The 22,093-nt window shown below is 46.6% G+C and overlaps 1 protein-coding gene across 7 annotated transcripts in view; it reads right to left on the bottom strand.

Annotated features, from left to right (window-relative positions):
• Positions 1–2,410: 2,410 nt before the first annotated feature.
• LOC147333738 (uncharacterized) overlaps positions 2,411–22,093 on the bottom strand; it is a 36,735-nt gene continuing 17,052 nt past the window's right edge. For 3 of the 7 annotated variants that reach the window (XM_086268653.1, XM_086268644.1, XM_086268635.1), the window contains exons 5-9: positions 13,464–13,790; positions 11,510–11,848; positions 10,944–11,267; positions 2,621–2,947; positions 2,411–2,502 (exon numbers count right to left, since the gene is read on the bottom strand). In XM_086268653.1, the coding sequence (XP_086124779.1) occupies positions 2,411–2,502; positions 2,621–2,947; positions 10,944–11,267; positions 11,510–11,848; positions 13,464–13,790 (1,409 nt within the window). Of the gene's footprint in view, positions 2,948–10,943; positions 11,268–11,509; positions 11,849–13,463; positions 13,791–22,093 lie in introns of all 7 variants that reach the window. The other 4 variants (XM_086268628.1, XM_086268619.1, XM_086268663.1 and 1 more) reach the window with 3 other exon arrangements.

Raw genomic sequence — 22,093 nt, 5'->3', positions numbered from 1 at the left:
AAATTCCCTCAGTATGGAAATCATCTTTTGTTGTCCCTCTGTTAAAGGGGGCGACCCAGCAGTGTTAACTAATTACAGACCAAAATCTAAACTATCTGTGCAGGCCAAAGTACATGAAGCTCCTTTGTTTGAGCAGTTAAAGGGGTTTTTAGACACCAATTCCATTTTATCTGAATATCAATCAGGCTTTAGGAAAGATCCCTGGAACTCTTTTGAGGAAATGAAAGTATTTTAAGCACACCTTATAGTCTGAAAAAATGCGGCACTGAAGTTATTGTGCTTAAAGTGCTTCACTGAGCTTAAATTTAAAATATCTCAAGATACATAAAATAAAAAGAAAGTCAAAATTAAAAATACCTGGAAGGCTTTGAACTGAACATCTAAATAAATGCACATCTTACCTTGGGCACAGGCATCAGAGGTCCCTCCCTGACTATCTCTGAATGTAACAATAATAAGTCAGGAAGTGTACTTCTAAAATGTCTTTGTTTCCTCTGTAAAGTGTGCATTTTTTGGTGGTTATTTTGAGGAGCTGTCTGGATGAGGCTATTTGAATAACCAGGATATTCATTACTGTCTTTTATTCATTGATAATATTAATATTAAGCTTTGAGTAGTGGCATTTAATTAAAGTATTTATTCAATATATTACATATATAATTTTAGTAGATTGTTACACATATGAGAGTGGCCTCTGTCTGGTTGTGAGCTTTAGTAGGTGAGGTGAGAGGTGAAACAAAGTGCAATTGAGGTCGGGAGACATATACACACACATCTTAGGTAGACTTTTTGCAACTTATGCATGTATTGTATCTGCTTGGCGCATGAGGGGGCGTCATAAACAATACCCAGATGGTATAAAAACAATTGATTGTGTTCGAGTGAGATCGATGCTGTCTGCGTACAGTGTTCATCTCCCACACGTGTGTTCATTAAAATCATCGTTTGACCGACTCTCCTGGACCAGTGTTGTGATTTTGAATCCCTCCTCTATCTCTCCTCAATATTTGAACCCTTAAGTTTAGACCACGATATGGGCACAATGTGTGTCTGTTGTTGACCACACAGAGACTTTCAGAGTTGCAAAGACTTTTCTTTCTTTTTTTTCATTCGAATGGCTGGTCTATGATTTTTTTGGCAGAACACTGGTGGAATGTGCAGGTGTCACTGTGCGCAATTAGATTATTGTGGGAATTCCCTACGTCATTTTCCCTTTCTGTGCGTCTGTGCAGAGACACCCGCATGATACACAAATCGAGCAAACAGCAGCAGCACGGAGTCGGTGGTGCAACACTTTAGCGGTGCGTTCAGCTACTCTAAGCAGCACCTTCATGATTGGTTTGGGTCATGATGGGGGTATAATGTTGTCTGCTGTTGGCCACACAGAGACTTTCAAAGTTGAGGAGATTTTTTGTTTTTATTCGAACGGCTGGTCTCAACTGTAAGTTGTGTTAGCACTACTTTAGCATCTAGCTAGCCCTGCTGAAGAGCAGCGAGCATAAAGGGAGGAACGTTTTTGAAGTGTCAGCTAATTTCAAATGCAGCGTTTCTATCAGCTCAACAAACATCAGCAAACACACAAACTGTTTGTGTGCAGTTTGTCTCACAGTGTGTTGCAGCCAAAGGTCCAGCTGCTGTATTTCACAGGGAGAGAAAGAAAGAAAAGAAAAGCTGCTGTAGGAGAGGAACCCAAGCTTTGGCATCGCTCTGAAAACTATCGCTGATCCTTTTACTCGCTGGCTTTCAAATCAAAGCTGGAAGGAAATTTGTGGCGTTTGCAGGATCGAATCAATCACACAGGATCAGGAGAGAAGACAGCAGAGCAGCTGATTTTACACCTGAAGATACAACTGTAATGTTAGAAACATGAAGATATTACACACACAATACAGACTGCAGCTCAGACAGCTGCTGGACAGATGTGTGTGTGTGTGTGTGTGTGTGTGTGTGTGTGTGTGTGTGTGTGTGTGTGTGAGTACTGTAACTCCTTTATTTCACACAGACAGCTTCAGCATTTGTTCTGCTTTCTCTGCTTTTATTTGAATGTAACAGAAAAACACGACTAGAATTTACACAAACGTGTTTACAGGCTGACTTTAATGTGTTTCTGCACATGCTTGTCCTCTGGTCATGTGATCATGTGGTTTGTAGGAACGCTCCTCTTCCTCAGAGGATCCACCTGTGCTTCCTCTCCTCTCTCCTCCACCTGTTACAGTGAGGGAATGTCCTCCATGATGGAGGAGCTGCTGGAAAGTGCTGAGAGTTTCCTCCAGAGTGAGACCTCTGTCACAGTTCAGAGGATCTACGGCAGCAGAGACCTTCATGGACACTAAAAGTCTCAAACACACAACAACAACATCACACTGACTCCACTCTGACATCACTGATCAATAATCAAAGAACACACAGATCAAACTGATTGATCAGCCATCAGAGGAGTCGGATCAATGGAGCTGCTTCTGTTCCTGATGTCCCCTGTTTGATCCTGGACCTGAACTCTCCCTGCAGAGGAGACACAAGACAGTCAGAAACACACACACACACACACACACACACACACACACACACACACACACACACACACACACACACACACACACACACACACACAAGCACAAACCTTTAACTTTGAGCTGCACAGTTTTGAATCTAACCCGTCCGTTCCTCCTGACATCACATTCATATCTCCCACTGTTTCTCTCTGTGGGCTGTTTCAGGGTCAGACTGAGGTCTCCAGTTTTCAGCAGGTCTTCATTCATCTTCGTTCGGTCTCTGTAAACCTGGTGCTGTTCTTCAGGCTGGTCAGAGCCGTTCTCATACACGTAAACCCTCCTGTATTCAGGTTCTTTACGTTCCCACACCACTTCAGCATCTTCAGGCAGGTTTTGTGTGGTTTTGAAGGGCAGCTGGACAGACTCCGCCCCCTCCTCCACCTCCACCTGACACACTGAGAGGACAACAAACACAACATGAGCTGTACAAAGTGTGATTGGTGTTCAGAGCAGCATCATGTGACTCTTGTTCTGCACTAAATGAAGCGATGGAGTGGCGCCTCCTTCAGGCAGAGAAACAGCTCATGGAGAGAAATAATTATTAGAGCAAAAACAAGAGTGGAGCTGCAAATAAGGCCGAGAGGAACGCTGCAGAAAACTGTTCATGTGTGAATTCATCACTTCATAGATTTCTTTGAGCACTAAAATCAGAGCTGCTTCTATTTCTAATATGACAGCTGTACATTAGAGCTGCAACACTTTAAATGTGAGCCATAAAAACATGATACTCTACAAGTGCATTCAGCTCTGACACTGTCACATCATGAAGGAGACGTGGAAATCACTTTGTTACACAAATCAAAGTCCAATCAATTCTATTGATGGAATATTGTGTGATCAATAGACTGATCAGTTTCTAATCTGTCATCTATCAGCTGGAAATCCAGCATGTCAAACAGACAGGCAGCAGATTAGGACCAAACACAAACACATGGAGACTTTTTCTGTCACGGCCAGGCGGATCAGCTGCACGCTGATCAGCCCTCTCTGTCTCTCTCTCTTCCTCTCCTCTCTCGCCGGGGAGGAACTCATTGTGGGTTCACGCCCTCGGCCCACGCCCTCGGGAGATGAGACACCTGGGTCTCATTAAGGGGAGCAGCATTTAAGCCAGGAGGTGACTGCTGTTTGTCGCTGGATCGTTGTCTACCACACGTTAGTGAAGTCAAGCTACAGCAAGTTTAGTGAAGAGTGTTTTCCTCTGTGCGTCGTCCTTAACCCTGTCTCCCTGTCTACAGAACCTCTTGGATTTTTCCCCGTGTGTTTCCCGTGTGGCAGTGTGAGCCTGTGATCGTGTGAGTGGATATTCTGAAGAACGTATGCTTCCCTTGGACTTTCCTGGAGACCCCTTCTCCCCCCACTCAGCTGTATATAACACCCCCCCCCCCCCCCCCCCCGCTCATTCTTGTATATACACCTGGTGACTTGTAAATAAACTCTTCTTGTAAGCATCTGTACCGGAGTCCTGCGCTTGAGTCCTCCTCCCAACCGTAACAATAACGATCCAGCCCTCATGGACTCAGCGGACTCAAACCCCACCCAGCAACCCGTCCTCACCCCGGAGGCAATTCTGGAACGCCACGAACACATGCTTCGGCACATAAATCAACAACTGGCCGCACTCACTCAAGCCCTCGCTCAACGTCTACCGTCGGTAAGCCCTCCCTCACCCCCTCCGTCTGTTTCTCCTCAGCTATCGGCTCCCGGTCCCTCTGCAGCCGCTCCGCCTGTTTCCCCCACGCCGGCCCCCACGGAACCACCCGAGCGATCGTTGCCAGTGCCGGAGCCTTTCTCGGGTGAGTTCGATAAATGTGGTGGATTTCTGACTCAGATCACACTACAATTCCGTCAGTTACGAAGAATATACGAGACAGATGGGGCCAAAATCGCCTTTATGGTTCAACTGTTACGTGGGCAGGCTTTAAACTGGGCGCAAGCTGTTTTAAGAACGGCCCCGGACATTTCTTATGAGGATTTCCTCACCAAATTTAAAAGCGTTTTCGAAAGGGGCACCGGAGCGGAGGCGGCTGCCCACAGACTGTTAAATCTGAAGCAGGGGAGGCGGAGTATGGCGGATTTTTCGGTCGAATTCCGGACCTTGGCCGAAGAGACTGGCTGGGGCCAGTCGGCATTGATAAGTACTCTCTTGAATAATGTTTGTGAAGAGTTAAAGAGAGAACTGATGATGAGAGATGTTCCTAAGACCTTGTCTGATGTGATTACACTATGTGTGAAGTTGGATGAGCACCTACGGGCGCATCGGGGAACCGGAAACTACATTTCCCAGAGGCCCCCGGGGCGCATGGGGACGTCAGGTGGGGGCGCGCTTAGCGGCAGTCACTCGTTGGACAGCACGGAAGAGAGTGAACAGCCCATGCAACTGGGCCGCTCCAGTCTGTCGCCGAGGAGCGGTATCGTCGCTGGAGAGCCGGTGAGTGCTATTATTGTGGCCGCAAGGGCCATATTGCCATGGATTGCCAGGCACGGCCAAAAGACAGCGCCCGCCGGTAGTGAGGAGTGTACGGGTGGGCGAGGTCACCTGTTCTCAGTCTCCTCCTCGTCTCATGATTGCGGCTAAGCTCACGGTTCGTCTCAAGACTCATTCTCTCGACGCTCTGATCAATTCCGGGGCAGAACAGAATTTTATTGATGCCTCGCTTGCGCTAAAATTAGGTTTTGGCATGGAGCCTCTGTCTCATTCACTCCAGGTCACAGCCCTTAGTGGCCAGCGTCTTCCTGACATTACTCATGTCACGGAACCGATTTCCCTGTCTCTTTCTGGCAATCATGTTGAAACCGTACAGTTGTACGTCTTTAAAGCCCCACTCACACCACTAGTCCTGGGTTTTCCCTGGCTATGTCGACATAACCCAGTGATTGATTGGGGGAAGGGACATATTTCGGGGTGGGGGAAGGAGTGTCACATGTCCTGTTTAAGAGCTGCCACCCCCGCCATGAGTCTACCGCCCAGTAGAACTACTTCAGAACCGCCTGATTTGTCCTCCATACCATCTGTTTATCATGACCTGGCGCAAGTGTTTTGTAAAGATAAGGCACGCTCCCTTCCCCTCACCGGCCGTACGATTGTGGGATTGACCTCCTCCCAGGCGCGCCGCTCCCGACCAGTAGGTTGTATAGCTTGTCTCGACCAGAGCGGGAAAGCATGGAAAATTACATCAATGAGTCACTTGCCGCTGGTCTCATTCGCCCCTCGTCCTTGCCTGTTGCCGCCGGTTTCTTTTTTGTCACCAAGAAAGATAAAAGTTTACGGCCCTGTATTGACTATCGCGGCCTCAACTCCATCACAGTTAAAAACAAGTATCCCCTCCCTCTGCTGAGTTCCGCGTTCGAGCTTCTCCAGGGTGCCACCATCTTCACAAAGTCGGACCTGCGCAACGCCTACCGTCTGGTGAGGATTAGGGAGACGAGTGGAAGACGGCTTTCAACACTCACCTGGGTCATTTCGAATATCTTGTGATGCCTTTCGGTCTCTCCAATGCTCCGGCTGTGTTTCAGGCTCTTGTGAATGACGTGCTCCGGGATTTCATCGACCATTTCGTTTTCGTTTACTTGGATGACATCCTCATCTTCTCCCAATCTGTCGCCGACCACCAACGCCATGTCAGGCAAGTCCTTCAGCGTCTCCTTGAAAACCGTCTCTTTGTTAAAGGGGAGAAGTGTGAGTTTCATGTCTCAACTATTGCCTTCCTGGGCCACGTCATCGATCGGGGTAACCTCAAGACTGATCCCGCGAAGGTTCAAGCCGTTGTGGCCTGGCCGACCCCTTCCAAGCGTAGACAGCTTCAAAGCTTTCTGGGGTTCGCGAACTTTTATCGGCGCTTTGTTCGCGACTACAGTACACTTGCCCTGCCTCTGACCCGTCTTACTTCCCCCAAGGTTCCCTTCTGCTGGGATGGGCCGGCTCAACGAGCATTCACCCGTCTGAAGGACCGCTTCGCCTCGGTGCCCATCCTCGTCCAACCCGATCTCGACCGGCAGTTCGTTGTGGAGGTGGACGCCGCGGACGCTGGAGTGGTGCTTTCCCAGCGGCACGGAGGTAAGCTGCATCCCTGTGCCTACTTTTCATGCCGTCTCACCTCCGCAGAGAGCAACTACGATGTGGGAGATCGAGAGCTACTGGCCATCAAGCTAGCCCTGGAGGAGTGGCACCATTGGCTGGAGGGTGCTGTCCAGCCATTTGTGGTCTGGACCGATCACAAGAACCTGGAGTACATTCGATCGGCAAAACGCCTCAACGCCAGGCAAGCCAGGTGGGCCTTGTTTTTTACTAGATTCCAGTTCACGATCACTTACAGACCCAGTTCCCGCAATGTCAAGCCAGACGCCCTCTCACGCCAATTCGCCGCCTCCGAAGACGCGACCCAGGACTCTTCCATTCTACCGCCCACTTGTGTAATCGGGGTCCTGACCTGGGAGATCGAGTCGGCTATTCGAGAGGCTCAGCGGACGGAACCGGACCCCGGAACGGGACCTCCAGGGTTGCTCTTCGTCCCCTCCTCAGTAAGGTCATGAGTGTTACATTGGGCTCATACTGCCAGATTCACCTGCCACCCGGGGGTCCACCGCACTGTTACTTTCCTCCAACGTTTCGCCTGGTGGCCTTCCCTTGCCAAGGACGTCCGCGAATATGTTTCCGCATGCTCGACCTGCGCTCAAAACAAGAGCGTCCATCAACCCCCTCTGGCCTCCTTCGCCCTCTGCCGACTCTGAGTCTCCCTTGGTCACACATCGCTGTCGACTTCATCACAGGTCTGCCCGCCTCATCAGGTAACTCTGTTATTCTCGCCATTGTGGACCGCTTCTCCAAAGCTGCTCATTTTGTCGCCCTTCCTAAGCTCCCCACTGCTCTGGAAACCGCCCGGCTACTAACTGACCACGTGTTTCGCCTCCATGGAATCCCCGCGGACATTGTGTCGGACAGGGGACCGCAGTTCACGTCGCGGGTCTGGAAGGAGTTCTGCAATGCCCTCGGAGCCCAGGTCAGCCTCTCCTCTGGTTTCCACCCGCAGACAAATGGCCAAATGGAGCGTGCAAACCAGGAGCTCGAAGCGGCTCTCCGGTGCCTGGTCTCCTCTAACCAGTCGACTTGGAGCGAGCAACTGTCATGGATCGAGTATGCTCATAACAGCCTTACCTCCTCTGCCACTGGTGTGTCCCCTTTCGAGGCGTCCTTGGGCTATCAACCGCCACTCTTTCCGGCCGTCGAGGGTGAGCACTTTGTTCCCTCTGTCCAGCAGCATCTTCGGAGGTGTCGGCGCGCCTGGAGAGCGACTCGGGCCTCCCTTCTCCGCACGGCGGAACGCAATAAGCGCCTGGCGGATCGCCACCGGACCCCTGCTCCCACCTACACACCTGGACAGAGGCTGTCTACCAGATTTGTTCCGCTCAGGTCTGAATCCAAGAAGCTGTCTCCCACTTTCATTGGCCCCTTTGAGGTCGACTCTGTGATTAACCCTGTCTCTGTCCGTCTTAAACTGCCCCGGAATATGAAGATCCATAACACCTTCCACATGTCGCAGGTGAAGCCGTGCCTCTCTAGTCCTCTGTGCCCTCCTTCCGTACCCCCTCCGCCCGCCCGGGTCATTGCTGGCCACTCGGCTTTCACCGTGTCGAGGATCATGGATGTCCGGTGCCTGGGGCGCGGTCTGCAGTATCTCGTGGATTGGGAGGGCTATGGGATGGAGGAGCGTTCTTGGATCCCGCGGGCGGCCCTCTTGGATCGGGGTATGGTGCGGGTGTTCCATGCGGCTCACCCTGACAAGCCTGGGGGTCGCCAAGGGGCTCCGGTCGGGGAGGCTACTGTCACGGCCAGGCGGATCAGCTGCACGCTGATCAGCCCTCTCTGTCTCTTTCTCTTCCTCTCCTCTCTCGCCGGGGCGGAACTCACTGTGGGTTCACGCCCTCGGCCCACGCCCTCGGGAGATGAGACACCTGGGTCTCATTAAGGGGAGCAGCATTTAAGCCAGGAGGTGACTGCTGTTCGTCACTGGATCGTTGTCTACCACGCGTTAGTGAAGTCAAGCTACAGCAAGTTTAGTGAAGAGTGTTTTCCTCTGTGCGTCGTCCTTAACCCTGTCTCCCTGTCTACAGAGCTTCCTGGATTTTTCCCCGTGTGTTTCCCGTGTGGCAGTGTCGGAGTGTGAGCCTGTGATCGTGTGAGTGGATATTCTGAAGAACGTATGCTTCCCTTGGACTTTCCTGGAGACCCCTTCTCCCCCCACTCAGCTGTATATAACACCCTCCCGCACATTCTTGTATATACACCTGGTGACTTGTAAATAAACTCTTCTTGTAAGCATCAGTACCGGAGTCCTGCGCTTGAGTCCTCCTCCCAACCGTAACATATTCTTCACAGTAGTTGCAAGTAAACTGCAGCAACAATGCGACTCAGACAGTTTCTCTGTAACTGCAGGGCTTCCTGCGCTGCTGTTAGTCAGACACGGCTCAACAGGTTGTGGATAGAAAGCAGATTCCTTCAGCAGAGGATCCATATCACACGTGAAGCATGTCGTCGGGAAACAATCAGTGAAAATGGGACACTTTGAGCCTCAAACTCTGAACATGACCTGCTGCAGACCAGCTGATGTGTTCAGTTACCATGGTGAGGAATTTCACAATAAAGGAGGCGTGCGCTCTGTCTTTTCCCGGCCCGACCCTCTGGGACATTTTCGACACTTCAAATGCTCCCCTATTAAGGTGGATGAAGGGTGTAGTTTGGAGGTGCTGCTTGTTAAAGTGTGAAACAGCTCCTATCTGTGCAGGTATCTCCGCCCTCCTAAGACTCCATCAGAGTTGGAGCTGAACTCTCAGATGTTTCCTGCTCCATGGTTCTTATGTGTGATCACATGATCTGAGCTGCTGATTTTAAGATCCATGTTGATGATCTTACTGACTCATTTGAGTTCCTCAGTACAGTAAATTCATTGGTTTCAAACAGCGTGTTGTTGGCCTACATATAACTGTGGGCTTCAGTATGAACTCCAGGCTTTGAGCTGATGTGTTTCTCTCTGATCATTGATGGATTCTGTTTGAGATCATTTTTCCAAGTCAGGGGTGCCCAATCCCGGTCCTCGAGAGCTACCGTCCTGCAGCTTTTAGATGCATCCCTACTCCAACACGGCTGAATCAAATGGTTTGATTACCTCTTCAGCATGCCATCGTGTTTGGCAAAGGCCTGATAACAAGCCATTCATTTGATTCAGCTGTGTTGGAGTAGGGATGCATCTAAAAGCTGCAGGATAGTAGCTCTCGAGGACTGGGATTGGGCAGCCCTGTTCCAAGTGATCAGGCAGAAGCAGCTGTGTCAGTACGCTGACGCTCTTCAAAGATCCAGCCTCCATCCTTCTGACTACAACAATCACAGAGCCAGCTCAAAGTTTCCTTTTAGAGCAGAACTTTTGGAGAACACTGTCTGTCTGAAGCTTCTTGAAGCGTCACGTCCATGCTAGAACTCCACTTTGACTCTGACTGTGGATCCTGCTGAAGCTTCTCCAAATAGTGGAGAAATGAAGACAAGATCAGCAGAGCCAGCTCAACAATGTCTGCAGGTGCTAACAGGTCAATCTTTGAGACGCTGAATGTTCCCAGTTTCCTGCTGTGAAACTAGAAGTGATGACTATTATTGTAACAGCACTGCAGCTGGAACTGCTGACAGGGCTGGAGATGAACTGGATTCTGATTTCAGGGACAGTTTTGGCTTTCAGTCATCATCAAAACACTTTGTTTCATTCATGTTGCTCTGAAGCTTTCCTTTCTTCTCATTGACGTGTTCTGAACCAATCACAGCCCTTTCCTTTACAGCGCTCTGCTTTCACCCCTCCCTGAAAGCCCAAATTCACTCTCAGTTTAGTTCAGCTGGAGCCGAGATGACACAGAGAGCCTTTGGTCCATGAGATCTATCTAGGAGACATCAGTAACATCAGGTTTGTGTCAGCCGTCCTGTAGAACGCTTACATACAGCTGCTTCTGTCTCTGAGTATCTCTCAGCTTCAGCTGGGACTCCACCCAGGTGTTGGTTGGTTGACATGTGACAACATCCAAATGACTGGATCAAAGTGTTTGAATGATCTCAGCAACTTTAAAACTATTGATATTTATACATTTACATTGATTTGGACTAAACTAACAAAACTATTGATTGGATCCAAACTCACATCATGCCAGAGGCTTTTATTTTGAAGTTAGGATCATTTTAATGCTCTTCTTAGTTCATTTAAACACACAGTTGCTCCGCCTGACATTTTTGGCTTTTAGATCAAAACATCAAAGAATTTATTTTATTTGAATGAACTGAAAATAGATTCAAACTAAAAGCTTTTAGAGAATAAACTCCTGCATGACCTCTGACCTTTGACCTGTATCTACAGCACTGACCTCTGACTTTCAGCTCCACTTGTTTCTTCAGCAGGATGTTTCCCTCCCTGCTGTAGACGGTGCAGGTGTAGGTCCAGTTGTCCCAGTCTGTGGGGTATTTCAGGGTCAGACTGAGGTCTCCAGTTTTCAGCAGGTCTTCATTCATCTTTGTTCGGTCTCTGAAAACCTGGTGCTGTTCTTCAGGCTGGTCAGAGCCGTTCTCATACACGTGGACCTTTGCATTGTTATCCATCCACTCCACTTTAGCATCTTCAGGCAGGTGAAGTGTGGTTTTGAGGGGCAGCTTGACAGACTCCACCCCTGAATCCACCTCCACCTGGGGGACTGAGAGGACAACAAAGCACAACATGAGCTTGGATGGAGACATTTGTGTTGACTCTAACAGGCTGAATGCTGCTGCTTCACTGGGAGCTCACTGTTAGATAGAAAGTGGTCAGTGTGACATCACATGCTAACCTCAACATCAGACATGCTAACACTGTAACATTATTGGATGGAGCCCAGTGAGACTGAAACACCATCACGAGTCTGACCTCTGACCTTTGACCTGTATCTACAGCACTGACCTCTGACTTTCAGCTGCACTTCTTTCTTCAGCAGGACGTTTCCCTTTCTGCTGTAGACGGTGCAGGTGTAGGTCCTGTTGTCTCCATCTGTGGGCTGTTTCAGGGTCAGACTGAGGTCTCCAGTTTTCAGCAGGTCTTCATTCATCTTCGTTCGGTCTCTGAAAACCTGGTGCTGTTCTTCAGGCTGGTCAGAGCCGTTCTTATACACGTGGACCTTCCTGTTGTAGTAACTTGTATAATTGTCCATCCACTCCACTTTAGCGTCTTCAGGCAGGTGAAGTGTGGTGTTGAAGGGCAGCTGGACAGACTCCACCCCTGAATCCACCTCCACCTGGGGGACTGAGAGGACAACAAAGCACAACATGAGCTTGGATGGAGACATTTGTGTTGACTCTAACAGGCTGAATGCTGCTGCTTCACTGGGAGCTCACTGTTAGATAGAAAGTGGTCAGTGTGAAGAGGAGACGCAGCAGAAAGATGAAGACTGACAGGAAGAAAGCAGTGAACAGACTGTTGGAGCTGCTGTTAGTGGGACAGGACTTTATTCAGTCTCTGAGGACCAGATTTGACTTGATGAAGCAGAGAAACACAGTCTGAGTGTTTCTGTCACACTCACTTCATCACACAGCTCAGTTTGACAACATGTGGAAGAATTTGATAGAAGCCTTCCTTTAGTAAAAGCACCAAGAAAACACCATGAAAACACCTCACTACACACAAAACTGCAGTACTGGCAAATTGTACATAAAGTATGAAAAGTCAAAGTACTTATTGTGCAGAAAAATGTTCCCATCAGTGTCTGTGGATCAATATTACTGCTGCACATGTTTAAGGCTGAGCTCATTTCAAATCCTTTCTATTGTGTTGAATCTGCAGTAATGCATCATATTCTATAAAATCATATGTTTGTAGTGGCTGTCCTGTGAGGACCACGTCTCTCTAAACAAACAGCTGTTAATGAGCTCACAAACACAGGCCTACAGCTGGATTTGAAAAAGTCCATTCAATAGAAAATCAACAGTCACAGCTGGATTCAAAGGCTTGAGCTCTGTGTGACATGGTTACCTGTCAGCATCTACAGGGGGATTCAAATATGAAGGAAACATGAAGCTGGTGCATTAGAAAAACTGCTGCTTTCAAGCAGAGCAACAAACTGTTTGAACTGATCCAACTTTATTAACACAGACAAAGATTTGTGCATCAGCTGCTGTTTGCAGCTATAGATATAATCCAGCTGATGTGGAGAACTACATGTGACACTGTGATGCAGCCATGAATCTGACTGATTTCTTTCCATTTTCAAAGGTTGATGCATCAGTTAAAGTCCTTAAAAAGCTCAGAAATAAAGAGAAAGGTTGGTTAAAGCAAAGAGAGGCACTGGCAGCCTTTAAGACACTAAACAAGAGAAACAGATCAGAGAACATCAGACTGAATAAGTGGAATAAAGTGAAACAGAGAACTAACGCTCCCTAAGAATGGAGCTGTCAGAGGAAGAGAGCAGCAAACTGAAAGTCTCTGTTAGCTGCAGAGCTCTGAAACTTCACACAGCTTTGGATGATAACATGGAGAAAGGATGTGGAGATGTTCACACTTCTGCTAGAAATCATCTTCTAGTTATTGTGATTCAGATATGACTGATTATAGATGAGGACCAAAGAAGGTTTTTACTGAGATTTGAGCTGACTTAGCTTAGCCTGTATTTCAGCCACATGCTAAACAAACACATGTTCAGAAACTAGAAGATGTTACCTTTCAGATGAAGTCTCACACATGAACTTTGCTCCTACAGTTCATCTGCTGAAGCTTTTACATTTGGCTGGAAATCAAATAAAAACCAAAACAGCCACAAAGATCAGACATGCTAACACTGTGACATTATTGGATGGAGCCACTGAGACTGAACCACCATCATGAGTCTGACCTTTGACCTTTGACCTGTATGTACAGCACTAACCTCTGACTTTCAGCTCCACTTGTTTCTCCATCAGCATGTTTCCCTCCCTGGTGTAGACGGTGCAGGTGTAGGTGGAGTTGTCTCCATCTGTGGGGTGTTTCAGGGTCAGACTGAGGTCTCCAGGTTCCAGTAAGTTTCTCTTCATCTTTGTTCGGTTCTTGTATTTATCGTCCTGTTCTTCAGGCTGGTCAGAGCCGTTCTCATACATGTGGACCTTCCTGTTGTTTGTGTCCTTCCACTCCACTTTAGCATCTTTACGCAGACAAACTGTGGTTTTGCAGATCAGCTGGACAGACTCCACCCCTGAATCCACCTCCACCTTATAAACTGAGAGGACAACAAAGCACAACATGAGCTGTAGTGAAGGTTAGTAATGGTCTTCTTATGACCTGTTACAGAGGACTTATTTCTGTGCTTGTCCTGTTAGACCTCAGTGTAGACCACAACATTTTACTACAAACACTAGAATACACCAGAGTTATTAAAGGAAATTTACTACAGTGATTTGAATCACATCTGATAGATTCCAGTTTGTTCATGTAAATGAGGAGTTTCCTTCACAAACAAAAACTATTCATAGATGTGTATGATTGCTCTCCAAATGATACACATTCGATTTTCATGATTAATACCTGTCAAATCATTTACAGGCACGTTTTAAAGACACAAGGCCTGGATCAACTCTAATTTACTGCTTCTAAATTCATCACATTGATCCAGGACCTGTACATAACTAGAACTAACACACACATATTAGTGTTTTTCAAATGAGGTCAGTGACCATTGTGTGATTGCTACAGTCAGACAATTGAAGCTCCCAAAATCAAAGCCTCAAATAGTTTTTAAGAGATTTTAAGAATTTCTGTGAGCAAAATTTATTTTATGATTTCTGGGACGACAACTGGAACAGAATCCACCTCATTGCTGATGTAGAGCTGGCGTGGAATATTTACAGAATGCTTAGTGTTAGGTTTTGTATTGTTGATTGTCATTTATGCTTAGAAATATTTAACAATATATGCTTAGAGGTGTATAATCAATTGTGTAGTCAATTATGGGCGACTGTGGCGCAGGAGTTTGGGAATTTGGGTTGAGTTTGGGCATCTGTAACCGGAAGGTCGCCGGTTCGATCCCTGGACTCTCTGTTCTGGTCGTTGTGTCCCTGGGCAAGACACTTTACCCTACCGCCTACTGGTGTTGGCCAGAGGGGCCGATGGCGCGATATGGCAGCCTCGCTTCTGTCAGTCTGCCCCAGGGCAGCTGTGGCTACAACTGTAGCTGCCTCCACCAGTGTGTGAATGTGAGAGTGAATGAATAGTGGCATTGTAAAGCGCTTTGGGTGCCTTGAAAAGCGCTATATAAATCCAATCCATTATTAGTGATAGTCTGCAAACTTTGTGTGCATTAGAGAGCACTCTGGGAGCACGAGAGAGGTCGTACCTTGTTTTATTGTTTTATGGTAGGATTAACGTGGCTGTGTTTGTTTTAGGCTAAGTGCCTTTTGTTTAGATGAACCGCTGGACTTCCAGACCAGCAGGTTTAGGGAAGTCATTTATGGGGTCACACTCTGACCCCCCCCCCCACACACACACACACACACACACACACATGGTACTCTTTGTTTGTATGTAGACGTCGTATGTTAATGACGTCTACATGCATATTCATGTAGCCTCAATAAAAGAGCAGTGTTACGGGGGAGCGGTCGAGAGCAACTGGGGTCAAGCGAAGGAACGGCGTCTGTCCGGTTCTCTCCCGTGCACGAGAAACATGAAGAACTTTGCCTACTCGTGTCTTGCTTTGCTGTGTAATTATATTGTCTTCAACGTTCCAGCGAATAGGTTCAAGCTACAAACCTATCACTTAGTTTTGTCCTTGGAGTTCTGCAGAAATCATTAAACCTTCTAAAATTAAAAAAGGCCAAATAAGACTTTTAGCTTTGAAAAATCATTAAACATCTTAATGATCCTAAAAAGTTCTGGAAAATAATAAAATCTTATTAAGGGGATATAGCCACCAAAATACCAGATTTTGTTTTAAAAGGCTGAAGTACTTTACTGAAAAATTTGATATTTTAAGTGCTTTATACATTTTGTTTCTTCGGGGTCTTTATTTGAATCTTTACATCAGATTTCAAACAGCTTATTGCACAGGAGGCTCTCTGTAACAACTCAAACTCTGTGCTTCAAGCCTTCAGTTTTTCTCCTCTGAATGCCCTGGAGGTCCACAGAACCTTAAATCTGTTGGATCCAAATAAATGTGCAGGGCCAGATCTTTATTTTATTAAACTGGCTGCAGATTATATAACAGAACCACTAACTTATATTTTTAGTTTTAGTCTTTTGAACACTGAGATCCCTGAAATATGGAAATCTACCAATGTTCTCTCTTTGATGAAAAGAGATGATGTTAATAACTACAGGCCCACATAAATACTGTGTTTAAGTTTACAAAAAGCTTATTAGTGAACAACTCAAAGAATTTGGGCAAATATTTAATGCTTTCCCAACACCAGTCAGTAAACAACACATCACAATAACTGCTGCTGTTAAAGTGGATCAATGACATCATTAATGCAATGGACTGAAAAAATACTGAGCTCCTCTTTGTCTTGGCTTGTAAGAGGCTTTTGATACAGTTGTCCTGCCATTTTAGTAAACAGACTAAACAATATTGCTGTGTGTTATATGCTGTGAGTTGGTTATCAAATTATCAGTCAGCTAGAACACAGTGTGTCCAAAGGAGTTCCCCAGGGCTCCATATTTAGACCACTGCTCTTCTGTGTACATAGATAAAAATGCTGCATTACATTTTTATTCAGATGAAGTACACTTGAATTTGTGCAGTCTGCCTTTGATGATGTTCAGTCCCATTTGACTCAAATTAAGTTAGTGTTAAATTCAGTTAAATTCAAGTTCAAGTTATTCTCAATTGGCAAAGAGTTGTTATGCAAACTTCCTAAGAACAAACCAGTCAAGGGATTGAGGTAAGGAATGCGCAAATGTCATGGGGAAGAAAAATCATATCGCTGGTTGTAACAGTAGTACAATCTGACCGGATTATTTTTGTTGTTTAAACATCATTTGTTGCGGGTCATTTCTCATGTCCTTATGTTGAATTGAATGCACGTTTTTGTGAGATTTCTTTATTGGGAAGAGAGGGGTAAAACACGGGAGCATAGTTAGCTAACGCTGTTGTTGCTTTTCCATTTAGGTCTTACGCCGACTGCCCACGACAATAAATGAAAGCATTCTAACTTGTTGCTTTTTTGTTGTGAATGCAGACCAGAGAAGACACTACACAGAGGTCACATTGGTGCCGTAACTCGTTCGTGATGCTGCTGGATCGGGCTGGTGTCTTCTCGTGGCAGCAGCATCGTGGAGCATCGGCCTCCTTATTGTTTAGACTGTTGGGTAACAGAATCAAACTTTGAGGACTTTTGGATATACTTTCATTTGGACTTTGTATATTGCCATATTAGATTAAGCCAATTTTAGCTCTTTTAATATCCTGCTAGATATGGATCTCAGTGACTCAGATGACACCCCAAATGTGACTCACCTTGATGTGGGTAGGGGTAGAGGGTTCACAGCTGTTCCTTTTTCACTGGGTGACTGTCGGGTGGGGCATAGAGCAGCAGATAGTCCTTGTGGGCCTGTGGCTGAGTCGCAGTTGGTACAGTGCACTAAGGCATTGGCCTCAGACCCCCCAATAACTGATGTGAGTCAAAACATGTGATAAATGGTCAGCTCGTGAAGTTCAGGAGGTACTGGATAAGTATCACCTGGGGAAAAGGGTTCCAGTCTTCTCCACAGACAGGTGACTGTGTCTATGTGAAAAAGGCAGAGGTTAGCGCAAATGCTACTCTTTGCTTGGCTGACCACGAGCAGAGACCAGCTGTGAGTCAGGATAGCACTGCTATTGAGAGGTTGATCAGCATGCTAGAGAAGGTGCTGCTTCAAGGCCCAGGCTATGCTCGAGCTAATGTCAGGTGACAGAGTACCCGACTGCCAAAAATACCGTGTTTGGATGACACACCATGTTCCATCTGCAGAGATAGCTCCCACTCCACCCTCACGCACTGTGGGGAAAACAGATTGTGCTTCCTGTGTCATGTACCTGATCATTCGAGACGCAACTGCCCAGAGGGCAAGTGTCCTCCTTTCAATGGTCATCAGGGAAACTGAACGATCTGCGTGGAGGGGAGGACAGCGCAGATCCAGCAAGTAAGCCTCCCACTTTGGACATGACTACAAAGATTATGAGACTTTGTATTCCACTTACAGTGGCATCATACCGCCAAATAAAACACTGATTGCACAGGGCTTGCATAGGCTCCCAAATACTGATAGCTTATTCTACTCTGCAGTGACTACTAGTAGTGGACAAGTTTTTAAAGCATTAGTAGACAGTGGATCTATGGCGTGCACCATAAGTGAGACAGTTGATGAGAAACTTTCACAATCTATACCTGATATTGAGAGACGTTCAGCCGAAGACATTGTCATTGTTGGTTGTGGGGGTCACCTTGTTATACCTTCTGCTACATATGATCTTACTGTATCAATATATGGCTTCGAGAAGCTTCGCACTACTCTAGATGAGATGGAGGAGTCAGGAAAAATCCATAAATCCCAGAGTGAATTCTCATCCCCCTTGTCTTGGTTGTTAAGCCAAATGGTGACCTGCGCATATGCAATGACTTCAGATGATGAAATGCAAGAACAGTTAAAGATTCACATCCATTGCCTCATCAGTCAGACGCCCTCGCAGCACTTGGTGGGAAATGTCTTTTCCTCTTCAATGGATCTCACATCAGGGTTTTACAATGTCAGACTCCACGAGGACGACAAAAAATACACGACATTCTCCCCATTTGGCCTTCATGAGTATAACATGGTGCCTCAAGGCCTGACAAATAGTCCTGCTACTTTTATGCGAATGTCCATTTTTGGTGATGAGAACTGCGCAAGCTTGTTGTGTTGTCTGGATGACCTTATGGTCTATGCCACATCTGAACAGGTGGCACTTGAACGTCTGCAGATGGTTTTCTCGCGCCTTTCTGCCAACAACCTGAAGCTCTCACCTAAGAAATGCCACTTTCTTCAGCGGTCTGGGAAGTTCCTGGGACACATCATATGTGGTGAGGGTGTGAAAACAGACCCAAGTAAAATGCAGGCTATAGACAATGTGCAGAAAGCAGACCTAATGGAGTCTGACGGGGTGACACTGTGTGCGAGGAAAATCAGGTCCTTCCTAGGAATGGTTCTCTACTACCATCATTTTGTTGAGTGGTGCTCTGCAAAAACTAAGCCACTGTTTGATCCTGTGGCTGAACCGGCTGCGATACGCACAAGAGGTAGAGGCCATAAGCCTAAATTTAAAAGGGGCCACGTAGAGCTGGGCGATAGAACGATAACGAGATGTATTGCGACATAACTTTTTCTCGATAGAAAAGTTAAACTATTGCGATAGGCCTCATCTCTCTTGTCCTCTTAAAAAAAGGAACAGCCAATCCAAATTAAGTAGCGCAGAGCCGAACCAATCACAACTGCAGCGTCATGTCACGTGACTTGTTACGTACAGCACAAGTGCCAAGCCGCACATGTGTATTTGTTTGGGAAGCAGCCAGCCGCCGTGCCGCCCGGGTAATGGAGGAAATGAGTGTGCCGACTAGAAAAAAAATCAACCGAGAGTGTGACCAAAGGTTACCGAAGAAAAAACAGATGATGGTGTCATGATCCTGGGTCTTTTGACCCAGCGTTTTGAGTTTTAGTTTATGGTTTATGTTTAAGCCCTTCCGGTTTTCTAAGTTCATTTTTATCATGCCTAGGTTGTTATAGTTTTTTGTCATTAGATTCCCCTTGTGTCTAACACCCCTGTTAAGTCTCCCTTGCCCTTCATGTGTTTCATGTCTGTGTCTTACTGTAGAGAAGTAGATTCTGGTGTAGGATTTTACATGATGTCCACAAACGCACCACTGACATCCACACCTTCCCAGCCAATAATTAGCAGGCTTATAAGAAACAGCGGCGCTTCACTACCAGAAGGAGGCATGTGGCAGTCTTGTCCATCCAAGGTGGCTGCGAGCATTAGGCAGTTAAGCGCTGCAGATCTCTCAAGGAAAGCTACTCGGTTTAGTATTGCCCTTTAGAGAGTGGTAAGTGGGACTCTTTGTTCATCATAACGTGGCATATAGTAGGGTGGACTTTGACAATTGTTTCCTTCCTTTGTTGCAGGTTTGCACTATACTGCTGCTGTCTTGTCATATGCTGTTTTGTTTGTTGCATGATGCTTTTATAATGAACAGTACTTTGGGGTGTATTTGTTTTGTGTAGATCTTTTATTAATGTGTGTAATGTTTTATGCTTTGTTTTATTGCTTTAGTGGAGGTGTGGCCGCTTGCTGAGGGGCTAGACACGTGAGGTGGAATCCCCTTCCTGATGCATGCGAGTGTACACACCGGGCATAGGTTGATTGCACCATTTAGAGTTTAGTGTAAGTGACAGTGAGGTCTGCAGTGAAGTTACACGGGTGAGTAATTGGTGGCACCCTTGGGCACTCCTCCCTGTAGGTTGCCTCCTCAAGTGGCCGGTCTCCACTATTTTGTTTGGTTATTCTTTTATCATGCTGTGATTGTTTTAGGGTAGCATCGTGGTAGGGAGTCTGGTCATTTTAACACTAGATTTACTAAACCTGCGCAAATTTGCGTAACTTCCCTAAACCCAACACCCCCTAGAATTACTGGGTTTTTTTATTTTCTGGTGCAAGTCCCGAGGTGTTAAGCACCACTGCTGAGATTTTCACAGGTCGTCAGCTCGTTTCGCCTCCTGCTTTTGTTGTGCAAACCACCCATTATCCTTGAGGCCTGGCACATTTGCATTTGCTCACTCAGAGTTGCTCAGATCCAAGTCAGGCCAAACCTCTGTTTTACAACTTTCAGAAATGCCTGCCGTACCTATACAAAATATCCCACACATTGACTGACCTGCAAATATAAAAGACGCACATTCACACCTTCCTTGACTCTCAGCACAGATCTTCCATTGTTCCATTGTCATTGTGTATGTGAGGAAGTGGCATTGTTTGACTACAGCACAGTGCTGTGCATAAAAGCAGACCAACCCAGGCGGGAGAATCATTTCTTGTTCGCATTTCTGAGAACGCACATCAGGATGGCCTCCGTATCACTGCCACGCAGGAAGAACCTCTCTGCGCAACAGGCTTTGGCCTTGCTTCAGGAAATGGACGAAGCAGATTCTGATGGAGGAGAGGTTTCATTTGTACCTCTTCAGAAGATTCTGAAAAGGAGACGGAACAAGAACCCAACATTACTCCACGGAAGAGGCCCCGTGGTTCTGGGAAGCCCAGCCAGAGCCACACGGCAAAAGACGGCACTGTGTGGGTAGAGGAGGACATTGGAATGCCCAGTGCAGTAGCAAATCGTTCGTGCTTCACTTCACTGTCCATTCACACAGTATATTGCAACCAAGCCAGACAAATTTGGGATCAAGTTCTGGATTGCCACGGATTTGGACACCAAATATGTCTGCAGTGCATCTCCTTACTTGGTAAAGGACCCCAGTCGTCAGAAGGGAGAGAGGCTGGCAGAGAACGTGGTCATGAAACTGATGGAGCCGTTTTTTGGATGATGGGAGAAATGTCACAACAGACAATTTCTTTACTTCACTGTTACTGTTGCACAGACTGCTGCAGCGCAAAACAACGTTACTGGGCACGGTGAATAAAGTCCAGCGTGAACTTCCTCAACTTGCAAAAGATACTGCAAAGCGAGAGGTATTCTCCACTTCAGTGATTAGAAGTGGCGGAGTCTCCTTGACAATTTATGCACCTAAAAAAACCAAGACTGTGTGTGTTCTAAGTTCCATGCACCATGATGTGGTGATTGGTGACGGCAGAAAGAGGAAACCCAACAAACTATAACCACATGAAGGTATGTGGATGTGTGTTATATAGGCCTATAGGGGGAAAAAAAAAACATACTCATGACTCTCTCTCTCTGCTTTTACAGTGTGGTGTAGACGTGTTGGACCAAATGGCGCAGATGTATTCCGTAAGAGCAGCAACACGCAGGTGGCCAGTAGCGGTTTTCTACAATATGCTGGACCTGGCGGCGGTGAATGCCTAGATTTTGTACAAGGCATGTACAGGGTGGACAGGCAAAAGAAGATTGTTTCTGAGTCTTCTAGCTCAGCAACTTCGTTGCCGATTCATGCAGCTCAAGGAAATATTAGCACAGAGGCAGGCTGCTGAAGCTGCTGCAGCTGCTGTGCCAGGGACTGTAAAGACAACGCAGTGCCAGGTGCAAGAGAGCTGCAACCGGAATCGTAGCAGGTTTACCTGTGCAACATGTCAGAAATTCACCTGTGCCAAATGCAGGGATGATGGACACTGGGTCTGCAAACGCTGTAAAGTCTGAAAGACTTTGAAATAAAACAGACTTGTGTACCCATATATTGTGAATGTGTATCTTTTGTATGTAGGTTGTAACACAGAGGTTTGGCCTGCCTTGGATCTGAGTAAACAAATGCCAATGTTGCACAAACAAACACACACAGCAAATCTGCATTTATTTGTGCCACAAGTGGAAAATCTGCATTGTCATTGCA

Source organism: Aulonocara sp. 'chitande type north' Nkhata Bay, linkage group LG3, assembly GCF_057382095.1.
Source record: "Aulonocara sp. 'chitande type north' Nkhata Bay isolate Kocher_YH1m ecotype deep benthic linkage group LG3, A_spYH_male_GT1.1, whole genome shotgun sequence".
NCBI classification, from domain to species: Eukaryota; Metazoa; Chordata; class Actinopteri; order Cichliformes; family Cichlidae; genus Aulonocara; species Aulonocara sp. 'chitande type north' Nkhata Bay.
This window is presented reverse-complemented; position numbering and strand designations above follow the sequence as displayed.